The 21,877-nt window shown below is 31.2% G+C and overlaps 2 protein-coding genes across 5 annotated transcripts in view; one reads left to right on the top strand and one right to left on the bottom strand.

The window, feature by feature from the left end:
• Window positions 1-11,699, top strand: part of anchor (integral membrane protein GPR155 homolog anchor) — a 25,261-nt gene extending 13,562 nt beyond the window's left edge. The window contains exons 12-13 of one of the 2 annotated variants that reach the window (XM_074174012.1): window positions 1,086-1,207; window positions 11,674-11,699. In XM_074174012.1, coding sequence (XP_074030113.1) covers window positions 1,086-1,207; window positions 11,674-11,684 — 133 coding nt within the window. In that variant the 3' untranslated portion in view covers window positions 11,685-11,699. Of the gene's footprint in view, window positions 1-1,085; window positions 5,466-11,673 lie in introns of those variants that run through there. The other variant, XM_023159447.2, reaches the window with a different exon arrangement.
• LOC111504757 (uncharacterized) lies at window positions 7,488-21,877 on the bottom strand. 3 transcript variants are annotated; one of them, XM_023159448.2, is made up of 6 exons: window positions 21,013-21,877; window positions 20,898-20,951; window positions 17,493-17,776; window positions 15,058-15,252; window positions 13,838-14,407; window positions 7,488-11,496 (listed from the first exon to the last, which is right to left on the bottom strand). In XM_023159448.2, the coding sequence occupies exons 1-6, from the start codon at window positions 21,290-21,292 to the stop codon at window positions 9,790-9,792; spliced, it is 3,090 nt and encodes a 1,029-aa protein (XP_023015216.2). In that variant the 5' UTR covers window positions 21,293-21,877; the 3' UTR covers window positions 7,488-9,789. The 3 variants fall into 3 exon arrangements, with proteins under 3 accessions (XP_023015216.2, XP_023015217.2, XP_023015218.2); XM_023159449.2 differs by lacking the exon at window positions 20,898-20,951 and adding an exon at window positions 18,581-18,870 and having other exon boundaries at window positions 21,665-21,877; XM_023159450.2 differs by lacking the exon at window positions 20,898-20,951 and adding an exon at window positions 18,581-18,870 and having other exon boundaries at window positions 21,676-21,877.

Genomic DNA, 21,877 nt, shown 5'->3' with positions numbered 1-21,877 from the left:
GGACCTAACACACTACCCTGGGGTATGCCACTCTCAATTATAAGTTCATCTGACAATTCTTTTCCGAATTTAGTTTTTTGTCTTCTGTTGAATAAGTAACTTTGAATCCAATTGAAAACAATCCCTGATATCTCATAATATTTTAATTTTTCAAGTAAAATATTTCGGTCAATTGTTTCAAATGCCCTTTTAAGGTCGAGAAATGTCGCAACAATGTACTGATTTCTATCAATTGTATTTTTCCATTCAGTTATTAAAAATTGTAGAGACGTTTCACATGAGTGTCTAGCTCTAAAACCTGATTGGTTGCCTATAAACAATTTATTGGTATTAAAGTACTGAATTATTGGTTATATAATTAGTTATGTTGAGTTATTCCTAAGTGTCTAAACTTTGCTTTATGAGGTTCAATTCAGACATTTTTTTTTATTTTTTCATAGAAATGTACTCGGCTGAAAAAATATAGTCGTTGGTCTAGAACTGAGGCTATCTTGTATACTGATAGTGTAATATTAATTCTCCGAGATGATTTGTTTTTTCTGTGTCAATCATTTATTGTAATGGATTGATTGAGATTAACCAATTCAAGAGAGCAATTGGACAAAATTATTGTGTATATTGCACTTTTTATGAAAAAGTTTGCCTTGTTCTGCATATCAACGTAATTGTGGAGAGTGGAGAAGGCGTAACAAATCTAGATAATTGTTTAGTTTTTCAATTTTTGGAAAAAAAGCTTTCATGTTCTTTTTATGTATATTGTTTATAATGCATCATTAAAGATTATATTTAATTTTTTGACTGAACCTCAAATGTGTTGTATCTTTGCAATCAATAGTTAACAATGTCAAAACAATAGTTGTGAAACAAGGTTCTAGATTTTTCAAATTATTACTGTTACGGAATTGCAATTTCAAAAACTAAAATCAGATTCGTTAATAACATTGATTTTTTTTACATATTTTATGTTTCTGTCTCTTTATCAATGTTGTCATGTCTGCCCTTCATTCCCCGAACGTGTAAATGGCTTCGTACATGTTATTTAGTTCATTAAAAACAAATTGAAAATTGAATAATTTTTTTGACAGATGGAGGCTGAAAATTTATAAAAATGTATTTTCTGGTGAACAATTCGTGGATTGGCTTATAGAGGTGGGTTTGGCAAGAGATAGAGTTGAAGCAGTAAATTATGCTAGACATCTCATCGAAGGTAAGGTTTTGAAACATATTAATGGCGTTTATCATTTTTATGACAGAAATTTACTATACACCTTTGAGTAGGATGGGTTAATAAGTTCTTTATTCAATTTAATTGTAGTTCATACTATTACTTGCCGATTCTGCAATTAGTAATTACATTTTGCCTCATGACAAAAAATATTGATTTCAATATTTTATTTCATAGACTTTTATAGTTAATGACATTTCAAAATATTTATTTTGAAGGCACTATGAATGCTAAGACATACTTTTGTTTTCATTTGGCTGTTTTTATTAATTTTAACTTACCCTTTGTTATGCCTTTAGGTACTCTTGGAAAATTTCATGATTGGCCTTCCAATTTATATTATTCTGTTAACTTTGAAGTTATTGAAATATTAGCAGTGGCCATAAATAAATTATTGAAATAGCAAAATTTGCAAGTAATGGAATTATAGAATTCTTGGGATTTTTTGCTTTTGAACTTCTTTTAGGTGATTCATCCTATGTTAAGGATTCGGTTTTCTTTTTGTTTCAACAGTAGACTCAGTTGTTGTGAATTTTAGAGTTTATATTGTTCCTTTTACAGTTATTTATGAAATACCAAAATATATTGTGTAATAAATTGAAAATAAGCTGTAGTATTCCCAAAATTTAAATAAAGGAGAAATACTGGATTTATTTCTGTCGACTGAAAATATATTCGAAGTGGATACAATCTGAAGATATGTGATGAAAGTAGAATTTCAAATGTATAAGTCAAATGGAATCTGAATCATTGATTGCCAGTATGTTTTATACGTGATTGTGGTAACATTTCTCTCGTTTTCTTTCTCTTACTATCAAACTCAACTACTATGTTGTGCCCAGTTTACCAAATAAATATGAAATAAAACAGTATTTCCCTGCTAATATTTTTCTAATAGCAGAATATATTTTGGGAACAACTATTTTCACAAAAGTTGTACATATTATTTATTGAATGGTGTATGGTTTATTTTCCAAATCATAATTTTAAATTTTACATATAGGTTATTTTGGACACCTCGAATGTGATATAATAATTCAAGTTACCATTTGTTACATAGTGTGCGTGTATGAATTTATGTATGTGTGTATTTATACAAAGATGAAGATAACAGAGGGGTTCTCAGTCAGAAGTTCAGAGAAAAACTATTCTTTACTCTTCTTCTTTACCCTAAAGAGCTTTCAACAATGTTTACGGCCTGAATCAGGTAGTAAAATGAGTTGAAACAACGACAATAATAAAATATAAAAAATGTAGTACATTTTAAATTTGAATCACTGAAGATACTGAGAGACTGAAAATATTGTCTAAAGCTCGGTAGAGTAAAAGAGAAATTTTCTCAGAACACCCGACTGAGTACGTGTTGTCTTCATTTATATATATATATTTTGCTATATACATTAGTATACTTTCTTTTTATCTTTTACTATTTCGTACAATTCATTTATAAATACGAAATGAATCATCTAACATTCAAAATCCTTCGTTCAACTTTATATATAACTTATCAGACATGACTTGATTAGAATGTGAGGGTTGTGGTTATTCGTTATATCTTTTCCTGTGAATTAATTGGTAATAAAGGCAATAAATATTATTATTATTGCATTTATTGACTTGTTTTTAGACATGTTTACCTTTGACTATTGGAAAAATTAAATATTATAATGGAGAACTTTATGTAATTAAATAGCTAATCTACATGGAGAAATGTAATGAGATTATATGAATATGCAAATATATGTTTATTATGAATGAAATGTAAATAAATCAACAACTGTTTCTTATTATATCAGTTAACTTGAAAATATGGACTGGACATTCATTGAACAATTCGAACAACTAAAAAACTTTGAGCCATGTACTTATTTGGGGTTGCTTAGATGCATTTAGCACATTTCTTACAGAAATCTTGAGATTCTAATTTGTAGGAGAGTTTTCAAAAAGCGTGCTTTCCGAGTATTTCTGTATTTATAGACTTTTTGAAAATACTGGTTTATCATTTTTCACGTAATGTTCGAATTTAAAAAAAATTATGCATTTCATGTTTTTTCAAAGCAAAGCAATAGCAAAGTTTCAGTGACTAGTATGTTAAATAGTAATATAAGACAAGTTGGCACATTACATTTTCATGTTTTTCATATAGCGACTATTTCTTGATAAGTACTGCTCAAGAATAAGAGTTTATGTCGAATCTAACATTCTGGTAGTAAAATGGCTCTTAAAATAAGTAACTATATCGCAAGAGTTCATTGTGTTTTATTTTTCATTGTCTCACTATACTTTGTCAGTTGTTTTCAGAAGTGAAATTAAACTATTCAACTTGAAGATATTCTAACTTTTGTTATGTGTAACAATTAAAAAAATGTATATTCGTGGTGGAATTTACATTTTAATATTGTTTCAGCAGTGAAAAAATGTTGAGCTCTCAGTTTGGTAGACACACTGACAATGTATATATTTTTGAACACTTGAATAAATCAAATTGATAATAACTGAAACTGCCTTCAATTTGCAAAATTATGTTCCTGGGGTTCATAACATAAAAATAAAGTATGTTATATAAGAAATGAATTCTTGATTAAAAAACGAAATCATTCAAGGCAAATAACAGTATCCAATGTGTTTCATAATATGAGCTCTAATTATTCCACACATATTACTGATGAGATACCAACATGGTCTTCTATTGTTTGTGTAACCTACTGGCGAGTGTAAATAAAAGTTATGTAAAGGCCAGTCCATATTCTTAAGTCTGTGGGTATATTCTGTTCAAGGGAAAATGTAGCACTATTTTAAGTCAAATTACTATTTTATTTTACGGCTCACTTCCTATTTGGGCATTACCAATACACTAAGTATCAGTAAGAAGAGTCTTGCCATTTGAACTTCTTAAAAAGTTTTTTTTTATGTAATCTGACAACGCCATTTTAATTTTTCAACTGGGTTTGACATATAATTTCATGCTTTTTCAAAAGGAAAATTTAGATTGTTGGCGTGCTGAATTTACCAAACACCAGAACACATGAACTTATATAAGAATGCTTAATCTGATACAGATCAAATACACTAATCCTTATAAAAATATTTTCAATGATTTGTGATATATTTATTTTTATTATAAAAATAAAAAAAAATTAACAGAAGTTTAAGAAACAGTATTTTTTATAATTCTTCAATTGATATGATTTCAAGTCAAAAAATATGTTACTTTTCTATCTGAAAGAAAATGTAGTATTCCTTTTTAGATTATCGATTGATAAGTTTGTAAATATTGTTCTGATGTTGAAATTTAAAGTATATAAATTTATATTAGTTGTTGATTAATTTGAAACGAGCTGTACTTGGATCAATATTGGAAAACCTAATAACTCTAAAGATATTTACTTGTATACCCTTGTATTTTAATCAATTAACCATTTTTGTATGTATTGAGTGAGGCTTTCGATAATACATTGTTGCTATTTTTTAGAATTGTTAGTAATTCTCTATTTATGTAAGTATTCATCAACCACTCGGATTTTGAAACCACTGAGAATATATTTTCTCCAAAAATAATAATACAATCCTTGTTTTGTTTTCCTAGTCGGGGCATACTGTACAATAGTCGTTTTTACGTAAGATCAATAAAAAACTTCAAGAATACTGTTAGTGATGTTAGTTGTTTATATGTTCTTAATGATTAGCTGGATGAACAAGAAATAGTTCATATTTCGTAGATTTCTGTATCATCTATTGAATTCTACCCTTTGATAAGTACTGATTTCTGGAATTTTCTGTCAATAAAAGTCGTTATTATTATCATTTTCATTATTGGAGTCATGTAACAATTATGAAACATTACTCATATGATCACTAGTCTTGATTCATCGCCAAACTCAATATGCCTAACTACATCTTATAGGTATTAACTATTGAAATATTCTGAAATAGGATTCATCTTTAAAAAGAGAAATCTTGAGTCAAAATTCACGAATTCACCATGGAAATTATTGTTTTTTATTGATTGAGTTTTTCCACACCTTTATAAAGCTGCATATAGTTGACAGCCATCTACTACATGCAAAATTTTAATAGGCTGAAAGAGACAATATAGGACTTAGACTTGCTCGATGAGTTTGCTTTTTAATATACAAAGTCATTTTGATGTACTTAGAATATAATAAAGACTAGTTTCTTCATTTTCATTACAGATTTAAAGGTATTTATCGAATAAATTCAATAAAGTTGTGCTTTAATATATGTTTGTTTTTTTTTAATTCCCTTATTCCTCTAACGAATGAATGAACGTTTAATGAATCCACCTTGCGTTTTAATGGTTGCTATCCCATCATCTCAAAGGTTGATTGCTATTTGCAACGCTGTTGTAACTCTGCATGTAATTAAGGGACCAAAAATTCTTTAGATTCTCAGTGATACTTGTGTAGTCTGGACAACAAATACTTTTATATGAACACTGAATTATATAGAAGACATTACTCTCTACTCAGTTTGTATTCCAAACATTCGTTATGGAATAAAATCAGGTATCATTCATAGGAGTTCTACACTAAATGAATGGTAAAAAATTGCACTAAGACTCACTGGTAAACATCGATGTTTCGCCTTAAGACACTTGCCTTAGGGTTCTTCAGTACCAAATTGGATAACATTATAGAAAATACACACAATTCATTCATTAATTACGATATTTATGTCACGGAATAAGTTTCATTTACTTATATCATCGATGACATCGTAATGATATTCATTCACCTATTTTAAAGTAGCTGTTTCAGGAGGACTTTTTTTCTTCTTCGAGTTTGTGTCTGAAAGTTACTTCTTTGCATGATCTACACATCCATATATAGAGTTACTTATTTCAAAAACTAGTCACTCCTAAAAATATAACCCTTTCTATTTAATTAAGTACCTATTGTGATATTAGGTAACAACTTAAATAAGTAATTTTATGTTTAATGTTTCTGAAATACCATTAATAATATTCAAAAGAAGAATTTACACCTACTCAAATAAACACCTCACCTATTTCTGAGTATTTTTAAGGTGCAATTAATATTTTTTTTAAAATAAGGGGTTGTTATGTTGATTACCAATAAGTGCAAAAGTCGAAGACTGCATAACGTTTTGATTTAAAGATAAAAAAATAAAGACTGACTGATTATAATAACGTTTTCTTTATTTTTCCCCTCAAAACATAATCCTTGTAAGGAAGTTTCGGTTTCGGCCGAAACTGAGACCGTTGCCGAAATTCGGTTTCGGTCGTAAACACCAGTTTCGGTCGGACACTAAATTACATGAAAGAAAAATACTTTCTTTCAAAACAAATACTTTTATATGAACTCTGAATTATACAGAAAATACTTTTCTATATTCAGTTTGTATTCCAAAGATTCGTTATGGAATTGAATCAGATACAGGCGCTCTAAGAGCGGTGCCTGTACGAAAGTAGCGATTCACATTGGATTTGAATCGCTGGAGATTAAATCCGTTTGGAAAAACGTTCTAGGAAATTTATTCCACATAAACACAGTTTTCCAAATGAAAGTTCCTAAACAGTGAAGTTCGAGGTGTACTGAGTTGAACCTTAAAACGATGAGCAGCCACAGTCCGTCGCGTATTTCTGATATGTACTGCTCTTGGTGGAATCAAATGTGCAAAGTCACCTGAACACATTCCGCGAAAGTATCAATAGAAGAGAGACAAATCCCCAATCTTTCTTCGTATTTCAGACTATCAAGGTTGCAAGTGATGTTCGCGTCTCCAATAAGGTGGATGGTTCTTTTCTGGATGGAATCCAGTAGCTTCAGGGTATGTTTGGGGCGGAGCTCCATACATGAGAACAATACTCCAAAAGAAGGTCTGATCTGAGCTGTATAAAGCGTCAGCCTTATCAGCTCTGTAGTCACGAATCTGAATAACGTAAAAAAACGCTCAATTAATTCATAAAATCATGACTTTGTCACCGAATGAGTTCCATTTACTCATGTCATCAATGACAGTACGTAATAACATTCATTCGCTCATTTCAATAAATCCCAGTCAAAAGAATATTGTTTAAATTGAAAGGGATATATTTTCAAGAAAGATTAATTTTTGTGAAAAAAAGGTTTTGGTTTTCTACTTCTCGATCTTGATACATTTTTTTATTCAAGAAAAAGGTAAATAAGTGGGCCATTGAAGTAGTTGGCATTCTCCATTTTCATTGATTTCTATTAATTGATCAATAATATAAATTATGACACTGAAAATACACAGACCATCTTAATATAAATATTTATTCATGTGATGTACGTTTTTAATACTTCTATAATTAGAGGTAGCATACGACACTTAGAACTTAATTATAAATAGATACAGCATGACAGTAATATCTAGACAACTCAAAAATGAATCAACTGAAAAATCATTATATACAATGAAAACAAAAACGTATGAGTTAAAACTATGTGCAGCCTTACAATAAACTAAAACATTTTCAACCAGGAGCTTGAGGAAAGAAATAAATACCTTTTTTCTCAAACAAGAAGTTAGCTATATTATATTTTTCTATACACCTTTGCTACCAGCATATGGGAGTGTCTAAAATAAATGAACGGATACTTTAAGGAAGTCTGCTCATTAAAATTCTATCTTTAATAACCACTGCTACTGTGGGATCAAAGAATTTGGTTTTATGCAAAATGAAATATAAAAGACCTTCGTATTCAAATTAGTTCTCGAGCAGTTACTTCATTAATGTTATAAAGTTATGTACACACTATTCATATCCACAAATTTCAAAATTTATCAAAGTAGTATATATAAAAAAAAAACAGAGATCAATAGGAAGCTATAAAAGTTCCCATATTTGATTTGTTGCAATTTTTGAAAGATAAAAAGAAATTTTGAAGTTTTTTCAAAACAATGAGCTTCGGAAGTACTGGGTTTAGAAAAAAGTACTTATATTCTTTCTCAAGATTAAATTTGTGTCTGTATGTTTTACAGTCTCTCTTACATATATAAAACTAATCTATGTAAAACTAATCTCTTCCTACCATTAATTTCCTGTCACACTGAAGATAACTATTGAAGATTCACCTGACATTCCTGACTTCGAGAAGGCTATGTCGAATAAACCATTCGATATTTAAATTTGAAATCATCTGCTTTGTTAACATTAAACTGCCTAAAAGGCAGTTTTACTTCAGGTTGAATATTTTCAACGTATTTTGCTCACAAACTCTACTATCAATTTTGTTTTTGACTTGGATTATTTTCCAAATATTACTGATATCCATAACTTAAATTTATTGCGAGATCCTCGCTCAACAGTTTACAATACTGACAGGAGTTTTGTAAGGTGTTTATTGAAAAATCTGACAAATTGTTCCTTATATAAGAAAATATTACAGAATTCAGATTTATTGGAAAAATTAAAATTTGAAAAAGTGAAATATGTTTTTATATTTTTTGTTTTCATTCCATCATTATTTGAATTGAAAAGTTGTAATAAATATGGCAAGTTTTTAAAATCAACTTGTACATCGATGTACATCCAACCATTGGTAATAATAATTTGAGGTTATGGTCGTAGGAGCTTGCGAATCATTATATAGCTCTAAGGAAATAATCTTTCACATAATGTTCAATGGGTTACAGTTATCAACTTATATTATTTCCATATTATTAAGTGAAACGCGGAAATGAAATTATTTTTCAGTAAACATTAAAATAATGAAAGTTCAACTTCTACCTATCAGAGCAAAGCCATATAATAAAAACAATAATACCCTCTGAAAAAGCGTACATGAAGACTGGTGTACCTCAAGGCTCAATACTGTGTATATCATATATATATTTTTTGTGTATAGCCAAATGTGGCACAGTTTGGATTCATAGTCCTTAAATAAATTAATTCATAATTATGTAATTAGAAAATGGTGTGACTCAAATTAGCTTCCTTTTAATGTCTCGAAGACCAATAATGTCTCGTCAATAATGTCTCTGAGTCATCGATAGATTTTACGTTGATAATAAAAACTTGCCCATAGTCATCATAAGATGAGCACATTAAAATTACTAATAGAAGATTTCAAAAAAATATCCTGAATCTTCATTAACCTTTTTTTGGGGCAAGATTTTCACATTCCAAAATATGAACAAAAATCAAAATTGTAAAAGAGAACTTCATACAGGTGTAGATAAAGAACTGATTTCCTTCACAATAAATGACTTTTGTTCAATGTCATCCTGGAGTATTTGTGATAAACGTAAAAAGTTATTCACTCCTCACCGTCGAAATGTTAACTGGTCAATTTAAACTAGATGATTTCCTAAACATGAAAAAAATCATAAATTATATTAAATTTATATAAATAATACTCTATATAAACTATATATATATATAAAAAAAACTAATTGAAAATAAAGAAAAGTAGGAGCTGCACTTTGTAGATGACAGCAAACATTTTGAGTACAAAAAATTATATCACATTCAGAAAATCTAATTACTATCTTTTCTTATTTTGGAAAGATCTAATTCTGAGTTAGCTGTTTTCCTTTAACTTTATCAAACATTTGATTCAATCCTGCAATAGATTTTCAAGAGATTCTGCTATTACACTGGAGTCCTCATTATTCTTCAAATCTGATTGATCACATGTTTCCCCAACAATTTTTGTTAAATCATTTACAATGGTTTCCAACTCGTTGCTATTTGAGGTGTACCTTTCTTCACCAACACTTTGACTACTTGAATCTTTTATACACTGATCAGTAATTTTATTTTCCTCATTTTGGGCAATTTGTTCACTTATAACTTGTGCAATGTGAAATCCCACAGTGCCAGGCGATACACTATCTTGAATATAATCATCAATCAAAAAACCATCACGAGAGAACTTCTCTTCAGGTGAATATTGAAATTCTGTTGTTGCTGAGTCATTTTGACAGACGACTGAAGTAGTAGAAGCTGCAGTGGGATCAATTTCAACTAAAAGAGGGGATTGATCAAATTTCTGACAAGAAGGACCCACCTCAGTACAAGTGGAACTTGTGCTTTCATCATGATTCTCTTCATGGATAACTTGATAATCTTGTTTCCTCAAATCACTAACGATACTTTCTTCTTTCGAGAACACTCTGTGACAAAGTTCAGACTCAACTTTACAATTAATATTCAACTCCTCTGATTCATCAAAGTGTTCCAAAGTGACTCTGTCGATCATGGAATCTGTACCTTCTTCAGTTGATATTGTGTCTTTGGTGTCTATCAACTTTTTCGAAATTTGTTTCAATTGTAACTCCTCTAACGAATTATAGGTATCGCTTTCCCGAAAGGTATCACTTGATTGTTCGTGATCCAAAATATCTTCAGTTTCAGCTTCTTTTGAGGAGTTGCCGTAAACAGTTTCAGTTGAGTCTGAAAATTGTTTCACTACAAGATTTTCTAAAGAGTCAGATTTAAAATAATTCTCTTCAGTTTTATCTGGCGAATCATCTACATCTTTTTCATTCATTTGTAGGTTTGAAGAAACACTTTCCTTTTCACTATTATGTTTGTTGTTTTCTATATCCCCATGTTCCAAATCCTTTTTAGTTTTGTTCACTTGTTCTTGAGGATTTTCAATGACGTCATTATCGTCCTGTTCACTTATAATATTTGTTATTTGAAACGTCAATTCCTCGCACTCTTCAGCTGATGGACTTTCCTCTTTTTCAGTTACAACCTCACTTATATGAAACCCCAACGAGTTTTCATTGCTTTCAAGTACATTCTGTATAATATTCGAATGAATATCAGAGCTGTTTTGGTTAAAATTCAAAGGATCTTCTAGAGGATCGATGACTTTTTCTCCTTCTTTACCTTTTATTTCGGCTATGTTTATGAGTTTGAGAGCATCTTCATTTTTTTCTGTAACACTTTCCACGTTCATGATTATTGGTTGTGAGATTAATCCAATTTTAGGGTATGCAACGGACGAATCAGTTTCTTTATTATCTGCATTTAGATTCACAATTGGACTATAATAATCTCCCATAATTTCTTCATCTTCAACTGTAATGTCATTTTCGCTGAAATCGACTAAATTATCTTCTATTTCAATAGCGTTTTCTTCAAGGTCTAACGGTTCCGCTTTAATTTCTTGTAGATGCATTAGTGGATCAGCCTGGTCTGTGTGAGGTTCACGAACAATTGTTGATTGGTCATAATTGCTATGGTAGAATTTTGGAACTTTGCGGTTAGGACGAGACCGAGTACCTTTTCTTGAAAGAACTGGCGGTGGAGACTGAAAAAAAAGGAAAATAATTTACACTCTTAATAAAAAAATACCTAAATATATAATAACTTATTCTTTTTTCTTCAAAAATGTTATGCTCAAAACTATGAATAGCACAAAATATTTAGTTATATACATAAACAGATCTGAAATTTGACGTCAATCAATCTTTTACTTCATTGTTAGGGAGAAGGTAACCAAGGCTACTGAAACTCATTTGTTCTTTGAAGTCAAGCAACAGTGACAGTGGATTGTGTTTGAGATTTCAAGAAGTCTTCTGAAATGCAGCTGCTTGGCAATTTAAACTAATAATATTGCAATATGATCAATAGTGGACACAGCAAAAGTCAAACTTTCAAGAAGTTAATTCTCATTTACCCTAAAAAAAGGTAAGTACTGATTTCAACAATGATTAAAGTCACAGTTTGAAATTACATATAGTTCAAAAGAGTTTTCAAAAATATTCATGATAAACAGCATATACATATTTATTTTTATTAAACATTTTTGTGACAAATTTCAACTTAGTCAGCAGTTAAACGAATAACAGCGTTTATGTCTCAAGTAAGAAATGACTGAACTTCTAAACTTCTTGAAGGCTGTAATATTTTTAAGTTCTTTTGTTAGAGAACTATATGCTTTCATTGCCTGATAGTAAGTAAGCTCTTTTCTTATAATATGTACAGTTATGGCTGGGATAGCCAGTTCGTTACAATGCCTGGTATTAATATTCATATGATTAGAATATTGACTCCTATTTCTGGGAAACAGGTTAGAACAGTTTTCACAAAACAGATAAGACCCAAGAAGTACAACGAGGGCACAATGTCAAGTTTATAAAACAACTCCTTACAAGAGGATACATCTCAAAATTCTTTTTTGAGTAATGAATATTTCAGGTGAGTATACTAAAGAATCTGCATGTTAAACAAATCTGTTTTTCCGTTAACCAGTTGTCGCCCTCCTTCGAACGAACAATCTCAAAAGTCAAAACTTGTGGGAGCCATGGACTAACGAGGTCTTACCTTTTAACGTGTGATTCCTAATACGGGTTGGACGATAGGAAGTGAAAATTGATCGTTTGGCCTTGCGGTTGGAACCATCAGTTCACACAACGGTGGATTGAGTGAGTGAAGCAAACCACCCATGTTAACCCACCAGGCTGCCGTCCCACCAATACCATATGATGAAATCAATAACTGCACGTAGGCATAGTAATATGGAGTTTCACATCTAGAGATTCCTCGTAGTTGATTGATTTGTTAAAAATTACAAGTTCTATTTTGGTGACATTAGTTTGAGCATATTTGTGTATAAACATCTGACCATATGGCTGAAGCTTTGGTTAAGACTCCTGATATATTAGTTCATGTGATAATGACCGATGTGTAATCTGCAAACTGGTATACACTACCCAGATTCAAGGCTTTGGTTGAGTAATGGTTGAAGAATAGAGCCCTGAGGTACCCCCTGCCTAATTATGACTGTATTATATATTCGTTTCTCATGAAAAATAATGTACACTATCGAAAATGAGGTATAACAAAACAAGGTGAATCTGACTACAACCTAATCCCAGTTATGTGGTAGGTTATTTAATCACCAGCAATTTTTTTTGGCATGCAGTTTATTTTTGATGTACATTCAATGCGTTAATATAATTATATCAGTGAAGAGTACTGTGTTTGAGTTTATTTCAAAAACACATTATTTGGACGATCTATATAAGTTGTTGCTCAAGTAGAAACCACCCAAGGCCAAAACAACACGACGGGTACGAGAGGCGATTAAAAATCTCAATACTGATAAGAATATCTTGTATTGCCTGCTGACGGCTTTCAAACCCGAAAAATAGTGACACTAATCTTTTTATACCAAAAATCCATAAAGAGAATCTACCACTTAGATCTATCTTAATGCAATAGGTTCAACAACTTATGAGTTGGCCAAATACTTGACACCCTACTGCGGCCGTTTATAGGAAATACAGAGTCAGTTATTAGGGACTCGCGATACTTTATCAAAAAAAAACAAAGAGATATGAAGTTGGGTCCTGGAGACATTCTAATGAGTTTCGATGTGGTATCCTCATACACGATGGTTCCGATCAAGGATGTGATACGGCTAATCAGCCGAAGCGTTTCCAGCAGATATGCCCGCCCTCTTTGCTCGTTCTTTATCATCAAATTATTTCCACTGGAATGGTGTTTTTTATGAACAAACGAATGATACCGTGATGGGTAGTCCCATGATGTCAGATTAGGTTATTCAACATTGATTGGTCATTTGACGATATCAAAGTCTCAAAAAGAAATATAAATAAATAATTAAAACATATACTTTTACGTACTTCTTCTCGCTCATCAGTAATTTTTCGCTTTTTGAGTTTCTTTGTCAAGCTTCTTCTCATAGGAATTGGTTTAGTATCCTTGGGTTTCATAGATATTGTGGAAGAAATAGGCTCTTTCGTCAATTCTTCATATACAGGTTCGAGCAAGTCTAAAGGATCAAAAAAATCATTGCCTGGTTTCTTAGTAACTTTTTCTGTTTTATCGATCCTTCTCACAGCTCTCCTTGAGCAGGTGTAATTTTTGGATGTTTTTGTACTCTGCAATATTGGCATTTCCGTGTGAGAACTTACTTTTGATAATTTTGCACTTTTGAGGACCGGCATCTCAGGAGGAGGTGCAGGTTGTGGCCTTTTTTTATCTTTGACTTCTTTAATTTCCTCCCTTTTCTTAAGATCCTCTCTTTTCTTCAAATCTTTATCGTCTTTCCTCTTGAGTTCTTTTACTTCTTTTTTCTTCATTTCTTCTTCTATTATTTCACTTTCATCTTTCCTCTCTTCTTTGATGGGTTTTCCAGGTTCAGTTTTTATATCATGCTCAGCATTATCTATGGTTCCAGCCAGACCTTTTATCTATAATGAAAAATAGAATGTTATACCGATTAATATGATCATTTTTCTTATAAACTATATAATCAATACGAATATTTGACAAATATTGGTATAAGCAGTTTAGATAGTCAGAACCCAGATCCTGATTGAATTAAAATAGGGGCTTAGTTAAGTGGTGAAACTCACGTTATGTGTCATAAGTCGCTCAGATATCAGGGAATGAAATAGCACATACAATTGCGTCCAACTTTCACCTCTCTAAATATTATTATTGTCTGGTTTTTCTTCAATGATTCGTTTATTAAAAATAAAAGCAAAGAAACCTGAAATCCTCATAGATTTCAAAAATTTTCAGAGAACTAGACATTACAAAAGCAAAATCTCTCATCACCATTTGAGAAAAATGATAATGAATACATACTTTTAAGTTAAAGTTTCGTGTCATGATGTATGCTTCTCAGTTTTTAGAACCCTCCGTCATCCTCTCCAGAGATGAACCATTGAATATTTGCCTTTTCTGAATTTAATAGTGAAAAACTGCGAGCTCTCCTATCAAATTCAATAATTTTCTCTACCAAAACATAAAATTTTAGGTAAAATAAACGATGATCTAATGTTACTGATATTTTGAGGTGCTGAATTTGTATTTACGAAATCCTGAGTATTAATACCTTAAGTATTTCGGCAACAGCAAGAAGCTCTTCCAACTTAGTTTGCAGAATATGCACTTCACCGGAATACATAAAGTCACATAATGATTTCAGAATCCAAAACGGAACGTCCTTCATGAAGAGAACAGGATGTTGACTAGGATTGATGCTGGCAAGAATGTCTTCAAAGTATGGACTACATGACGATAAAATAACCTGAAACATATTCTAGTTGAAAGTCAAACAATAATATAACAAGTTTTCTAGAATATAAAATGAATATCCAAAGTAAAAAAAAATTGCCATTTGACAGATTTTTCATAAGAAACTAAAAAAAAAACTAATTGAATTGATGATCTGTTAAGCCTAATTGTTTCCTAATTTTTATTTATTTTGTACAAGGTCTGTTCAAAAAATTAGGTGGATTTTCATTTTTTTCTCAAAAAATATTCATTTATTCATCAATTTCTAGTTTGTTCCCTTCGAAGTAGTCCCCCTCAGATATAACAATTGTGCCAGTGTTTTTTTCCTATCCTTGAAGTAATTTTTATCTCCTCGATCATCCCAAAACGCCATTCTTTCATGGGTCTCTTCATTCTTGAGAACAGAAAAAAAGGAAAAGTCGTAGGGGGCCCAAAATTGCAACTTGCAACTTCTCTAATAGTGATTCGATGATTCTCCATAACAATTTATTTCACTGTTTCAACATTTTCATCGATTGTTGATGTTCTGGGACGTTGACTTTCTGTGGAAAGCTTGTATCACTCGTAAACATTTTTCTGACTCCGAGTACAATCACGGTATGCCACTGTCAACATTTCAAGTGTTTTTAAGCGCTCAACTTCATTTTTCAAACAAAATTTGATGCACATTTTTTTATCCATTTTTTTCGATAGCAGTAAATCGCAGAACACGCAAAACACTTCTAACTTTCATGCCCTCACCAACAAATTAAACATGCTAAACAGCTCAAACAGTGAATATTTGTTCGAAGCGAATGTACCATCAAAAAATTCGCTAATCGAATGTACGTAGCTCGCGAAACTTGAACATTCATCTAATTTTTTTACGCTTTATATTAGCTTCGCCAGTATGTATGTATGTTTGTTTATAACTCTCAAGCTCGGGATCTGTATTGACAGAATTATCGGCATTATTGCTTGATCTATTCGCGGGAAGATGGCGCTGTACGTAATTATCAATTATTGCTTGATATGTTTGCGGGCAGATGGCGCTGTACGTAACTATCAATTATTGCTTGATTTATTCGCGGGCAGATGGCGCCGTACGTAACTATCAATTATTGCTTGAGCTATTCGCGGACAGATGCCGCTATACGTAACCTCCTTGTAGGTTGTTCAAAAGAAAATCAAAATAAAAACATATTTTAAGAATTATAAGTGTTAGCGAAATTTTGTACTACAGATGGAATATTTAAATATTTACAATTACCCGTGAACGAAACGGAAGATATATTTTAAAATCTAATTCGATTATTTGAAAGCAAACCAGAATATGGATTTCAACAATGAAAACTTTATTGTAAATTGTACACCTAAAAATTCAGTTACTCAAATATTTCAAAAAATCGAAAAATAAAATTATTCACTGAAAAAATATTTTTATTCCATTAATATTTTGAATGAAACTTCAAATCAAAACATCAAGACTGAATTGTTTTTTGAAATTATTACTGCAAATTTTCTCTTTACTTCGAAACAAATTTTACAACTGTCCGTCCTCTGTTGGAGACTTACTGCATCTCAGTATTACTATAAAATTTGAGACCTCAAACTTTATTATATTGTTTCAGAGGAATTTTACATTCGTGCACCGTCTGTCAAAGATTTATAATACTAGTGACTAGAACTTAAAAAAAAAATTTTGAAAATAAAACGGAATAGAAAGTGAAAAATAAATATAGTTTTGAAAAACTAAAAAACACGCTTTTAAAGAACATCGAACTAAAAAGTTGAAAATAATTTTTTTTAAATAAGCTTGAAACAACAACGAACGAAAAATATTATTATTATTGTGAAAAAAGCGTGGGCGCTTTGTGACATATTTTCGTATATTAGTTTTTAAAAAAACTAAAAAATACGCTTTTAAAGAACATCGAACTGAAAAGTTAAAAATAATTTTTTTAAATAAGCTTAAAACAATAACGAACTTATGTTTGTACATTTAAAAGCGTGTTTTTTAGTTTTCTTAAACTATATTTATTTGAACAGACCCTCTATATAAAATTTATCAATTACAAATCACAAATGAGGTCATTTTATTCAAAGTTCTTATGCAAAATAGGAATGAGATCTTTTGGTAAGTGAGGTGAAGATCACGCTAATATTAATTTTTCTCCTAAAATTGAAAGTTGTTCCGTTTTTGCACTGATTTATAGCTACACTGGAATTGTAGATAATCGGCACGGTAAGTTTTAAGAAGCCATAAATACTTACCCGATGACACTTTAATGTCTGCCCTTCCGAAACCAGTGTCGCATCAACATACTGTTCCTTTAGTAACAGATTTGGAAAGCTGTTCTGCATATTATAATGATGACTATTCCATTTCAGACAAACTTCCTCCGTCTGTGGTGGAGGAGGCGGGGATTTAGGTGATGAGTGAGTCTGTTTAGTTTGTCTGGTGACTTTGAGTTTTGTAGGTGACAAAGGTTGGCTGTGGAGAATGGCATCTTGTTCTGCTGTTGGAGTTTTTAGGCGTTGCTCGAGTGGCATGGAATCTGAAATTTATCAGTGATCATATACAAACTGGATTGGTCGGTCATCGCTCAGTGATTAGACATTTTTACATAACTTAGACTGATTTATGTATTGATATGCATATGAAGCTATCAAGCAAGGGAATGGACAAACCCAGAAGAATAAAACATAGTTTCAAACTTTACAGAAGATAGAAAGGTTCATACTCGGTGGACTTGGTCTACCGTATCTTACTAACACCAATAAGTAAGCAAACAGTAATGTAGGTGAATAGACTGGCTCCTCACAATGTCGATTATCCTCCCTTTTGATTTCATCAAAAGCAAGCAGACTAGGTACTCGAAACGACGTAATTTGAAGAGGGGGCAATACTATCACGACCATGGCAGGCGAGCGAACGAATCACCACTGGCATAAGTTTGACAACATAATGTGCTTCCACATCTGCAAGCGTGTGATTAGTCTCCAGATTATACCGAAGTGGCACAACCTCTTTAGTAAAAAACAATAATAATAATAATGAGTATCACAATCCCAGTACCAAAAAGCATTATAATTCATGATCCTAGTAACTATCGTCCTATAAATACTCCACCACCCTTGGAAAAAATATTAGAAATGACCGTTTATGGAAAAAAATAAATTTTATGAAATATTTTGGTAGTAGAACAAGTAAGATGTTTGACAAGAGCGTATCCTCTTGAGAATTATTCTGCTATAATAATTTATTCACACACACCGGTAACAATTTTCATGTGTGTGAATAGTAACATTCTGGTGAAAAAAAATCAGCAAAAGATATTTTATTCATAACAAAGAAATACCTAGAATATTATTAATATCATCCAATTTATTTTCCTTTGAATGTGTCCCATGGTTAGAAACTCTATTCTCAAGATTGTTATGGGCTCCAGCATTTTTTATTCTCCTCCAGCGTCTAATATTTGATTCACTAATGCCATATTTTCGCCTTGCTTCCTTATTTGTTTTTTGTTCAGCATATAAAACTACAATTTTCTTGAATTCAGGATCATAAACAGCACAATGTCTACGTGTCAGTAAGTCCTCATTATTACTTTTTTTCAAAGTAGATTTAGTTTTGACTTTCATATTTCTATGGAAGAAGTTTAAGTTAAAGTCATGTCCAGTTATAACCATTTTTGAAAGAACAATGAGCATAGGGTTATCTAGTTTGAACTGCAAAGAAATAGGCAAGTCCCCATATGGGTATGTAAGACAGATTTTTTATGCAAGCTTGACTCTAACGAAAACAATTTTCCCACATCAGAACAAAAACACTATCTCTCGACGCTTATTTCGCTAAGCAAGATAGCATAATCAGGAAATGACTAATCATCTCGCGCATTGAAAAACAGTGTTTTTGTTCTAGTGTGGAAAAAGTATTTTTATTTGATTCGTTTTATGGCAGAAATTCCAATTCTACCTATGAAATGAGCAGGAGTGTCAAATAAAAACTTTAGTATACCTACCTAGTTTTACTGTACTACTACTGAAAAAAGTTCCTCATACGAACTATAATTTTGTATTTGTATATATTGACCACAAAGAAGATTTTGTCTTGAAAGTATATCAATTTCACATAAATATATCAAAATTATTCCTTTCACCAAGTTTTTTTGAAAAGTTGTATGTATACAATTCCAGTATTATTTAAGGTATTTTTTCTTTTTTTCAATACCATATACCATGTGACAATGTATAATATACCAAAATACAGGAAGCTAAATAAAGTTCAACTGAATTTTTAACTTTATGCCCTAGAAAATTATTTTTCTTATTTGAATTGGACATACTGTTTCTAGAATGAAGATACAGTAGATTGTTTGTATTCTGCTCTTAATGAACAGTGGTCTACAGTGGTCAAAACGCTCGGTCCTAGACATATATTTTATCAACCTTTTTTGTAGAACAAACACTGGTTGCATCAGCAGCTTGCTTGCTTGATACTTTCCAGAAAGCAAGGAAAGTATATTTTTCCAATGGTTTTCGTATCATAAAAAAATGTCATCCCTCAATAAAATTGATGAATATTTTTTCCAACTCTCATTTAAACACCATTGACAGCTTTATATAGTAGGTATAACCTTCAACTCAGATATGAATTTTTCATTTTCAGTAGTTTATGAAGTTTCAGAATTATCAGTAGTATTCAGAAAAATATGCATTTTTACTCAATCTTTCAGTACCCTCCGATGACCTCAACCATTTTGTCAGGTATTGTTCAGTTACACAATGAACCAGATTGAAATTCTTGATTATTTATCCTCAATGACAGACAATACCTGAGTTACTCAATAACAAGACCCATTTCCAGAATCTCAATGGCATCTTGAAGTCTATTTTCTTATATCTACCTGTTTCAACATTTTCAAATAATTTTCCTGAATTCTGAGGATGTTATTCGAATTATATTGGTCAAAAAAACATTTATACAAAATCGATTACTTAGGTCTAGAAAACTTTCACCCTTCCTGAGTTCCACAGAGAAAATTAAAAATACCATTCGCGTTTTTTATGAATCGAATTGTTATTTCACCAAATATATAAAAAAATTAAAGTTATATTGTATTCAAAATGTACTATAAAGATGTAACAAAAAATCTTTCACTGAACGTTTTGTGTCAGCACGACCACCATCAATTTTTTTTCAAATACGGTCCTGTCTCTTTTATCACAAATATCAATGAAGGAATGAAGTGATAGATAGAACAGCATATAATGTGGGTAAAATCACTTCAAGCAATTGAAATTGTGACAGAAATTTTTATTGATCTCAAATTATGAAAATGAAACAGCTCTCAATTATTTCAGCCAAAAAGATAAAACCAATTTTCAAGTGGTCAAGACTGATTCTGTAGACCCAACTGTTTCAAACAGTAAGGTATTTTTCATTCATTTGCATAATGAAATTAAACTAGTTCCATAGCAGACCTGGTATGAATAGGCATAAATTAAATATTAATAAAGTACTTATTATTCAAAATAAATTTGTGAAGGGCTTGCCTATTTTTATTTCCAAGGTATTCATTCTTTCAAATTATATAGTAGTATATTGCTTGTTTACAAATTTGAAATTGGCGCCTAGTAATGATCAATAATAATTTTCAAATGAGAACAAACCTTCATCCTCGATAGAAGTCAGAGGTTCCCAAACGTTCCTATCATCTGGATTAACTAAACAAAAAAAAATCAATTGTCAAAACTGAGACGGTTTTGGCCCTGTATAGTCACATACCAAGTTCTTCTGAAACTCCAATGAAGTCTTCAGCTCGGTACAAATGCTGGCATTTCTTCCATTTGTTTTTAACTTCTTGTAGAGTTCTCTTTTCTGAGCCAACTTCATTGACCTTTTTTGTTACATCTATCCAAGCTATGTGTCTCGCGTTTTTGTTTACAGCACGTTTAGAGAATTCGCCATATAAAGTTTCATAGTTTTTTCCGACTGTTCTTACTAAAACATCCACCTCCTCTGGCGAAAAGTTACTTTTCCTCTGTTTCTTTAGTACCTCGGCCATTTTGGTATAAAGAACTTAGCACCACTAGCTGATTTTCACTAGTATCAATCCAACTTATAATTAAAATATTACCGAATTAACGAACATCCAGTAGTCACACCGAGATCAAATTTGTACAAGTTTACAAAAATTAAATGTACCAGTGCTAAACCTGACACTGAATTCTACTACTCTACAATTCGAGGGCCTTAATAGACTGATCTGAGGTTCCAAAACAATCTCTAGTCTTCACTCAAAAGCATGTAAATTGTTCTCATTCATTAATCGATAAAATTAATTAGTAAACGAAATGAAGATAATTTTACCAAATTTGTTTTTAAATCATCAAATTTGTAAACAAGCATAAGTAGAATGTAGAAATAAACTACTGGCCTGGACATAACCTTACTCCGCCGAATTCCACAATTCTACTATTAAATCAATTATTTCATGAGTTAACCACACACTCTTTTATCACTGATCAGCTTTTCTCAAATTTATTCTTTTGTTTAAACTTTATTGAACACTGAAAACAAACTGTCACAACAAACTCTAGATAGAAATCGTGATTCGCGAATAGGCAATCAAACAATCAACAATATCATC

The sequence above is a fragment of the Leptinotarsa decemlineata genome, unplaced genomic scaffold (genome assembly GCF_025532065.1).
Source record: "Leptinotarsa decemlineata unplaced genomic scaffold, Ldec_3_MD MMD2_tig00000505_RagTag_RagTag, whole genome shotgun sequence".
Classification (NCBI taxonomy): Eukaryota; Metazoa; Arthropoda; class Insecta; order Coleoptera; family Chrysomelidae; genus Leptinotarsa; species Leptinotarsa decemlineata.
This window is presented reverse-complemented; position numbering and strand designations above follow the sequence as displayed.

Coding starts and splice junctions, on each gene's coding strand:
- LOC111504757 (XM_023159448.2), bottom strand. CDS start 21,292: ATGGCCGAGGTACTAAAGAAACAGAGGAAAAGTAACTTTTCGCCAGAG. Junction 14,408..15,057: donor CTGTTGCCGAAATACTTAAG/GTATTAATACTC, acceptor TTTTCATTATAG/ATAAAAGGTCTGGCTGGAAC. Junction 11,497..13,837: donor TTACTGATGAGCGAGAAGAA/GTACGTAAAAGT, acceptor CTTTTTTTTCAG/TCTCCACCGCCAGTTCTTTC.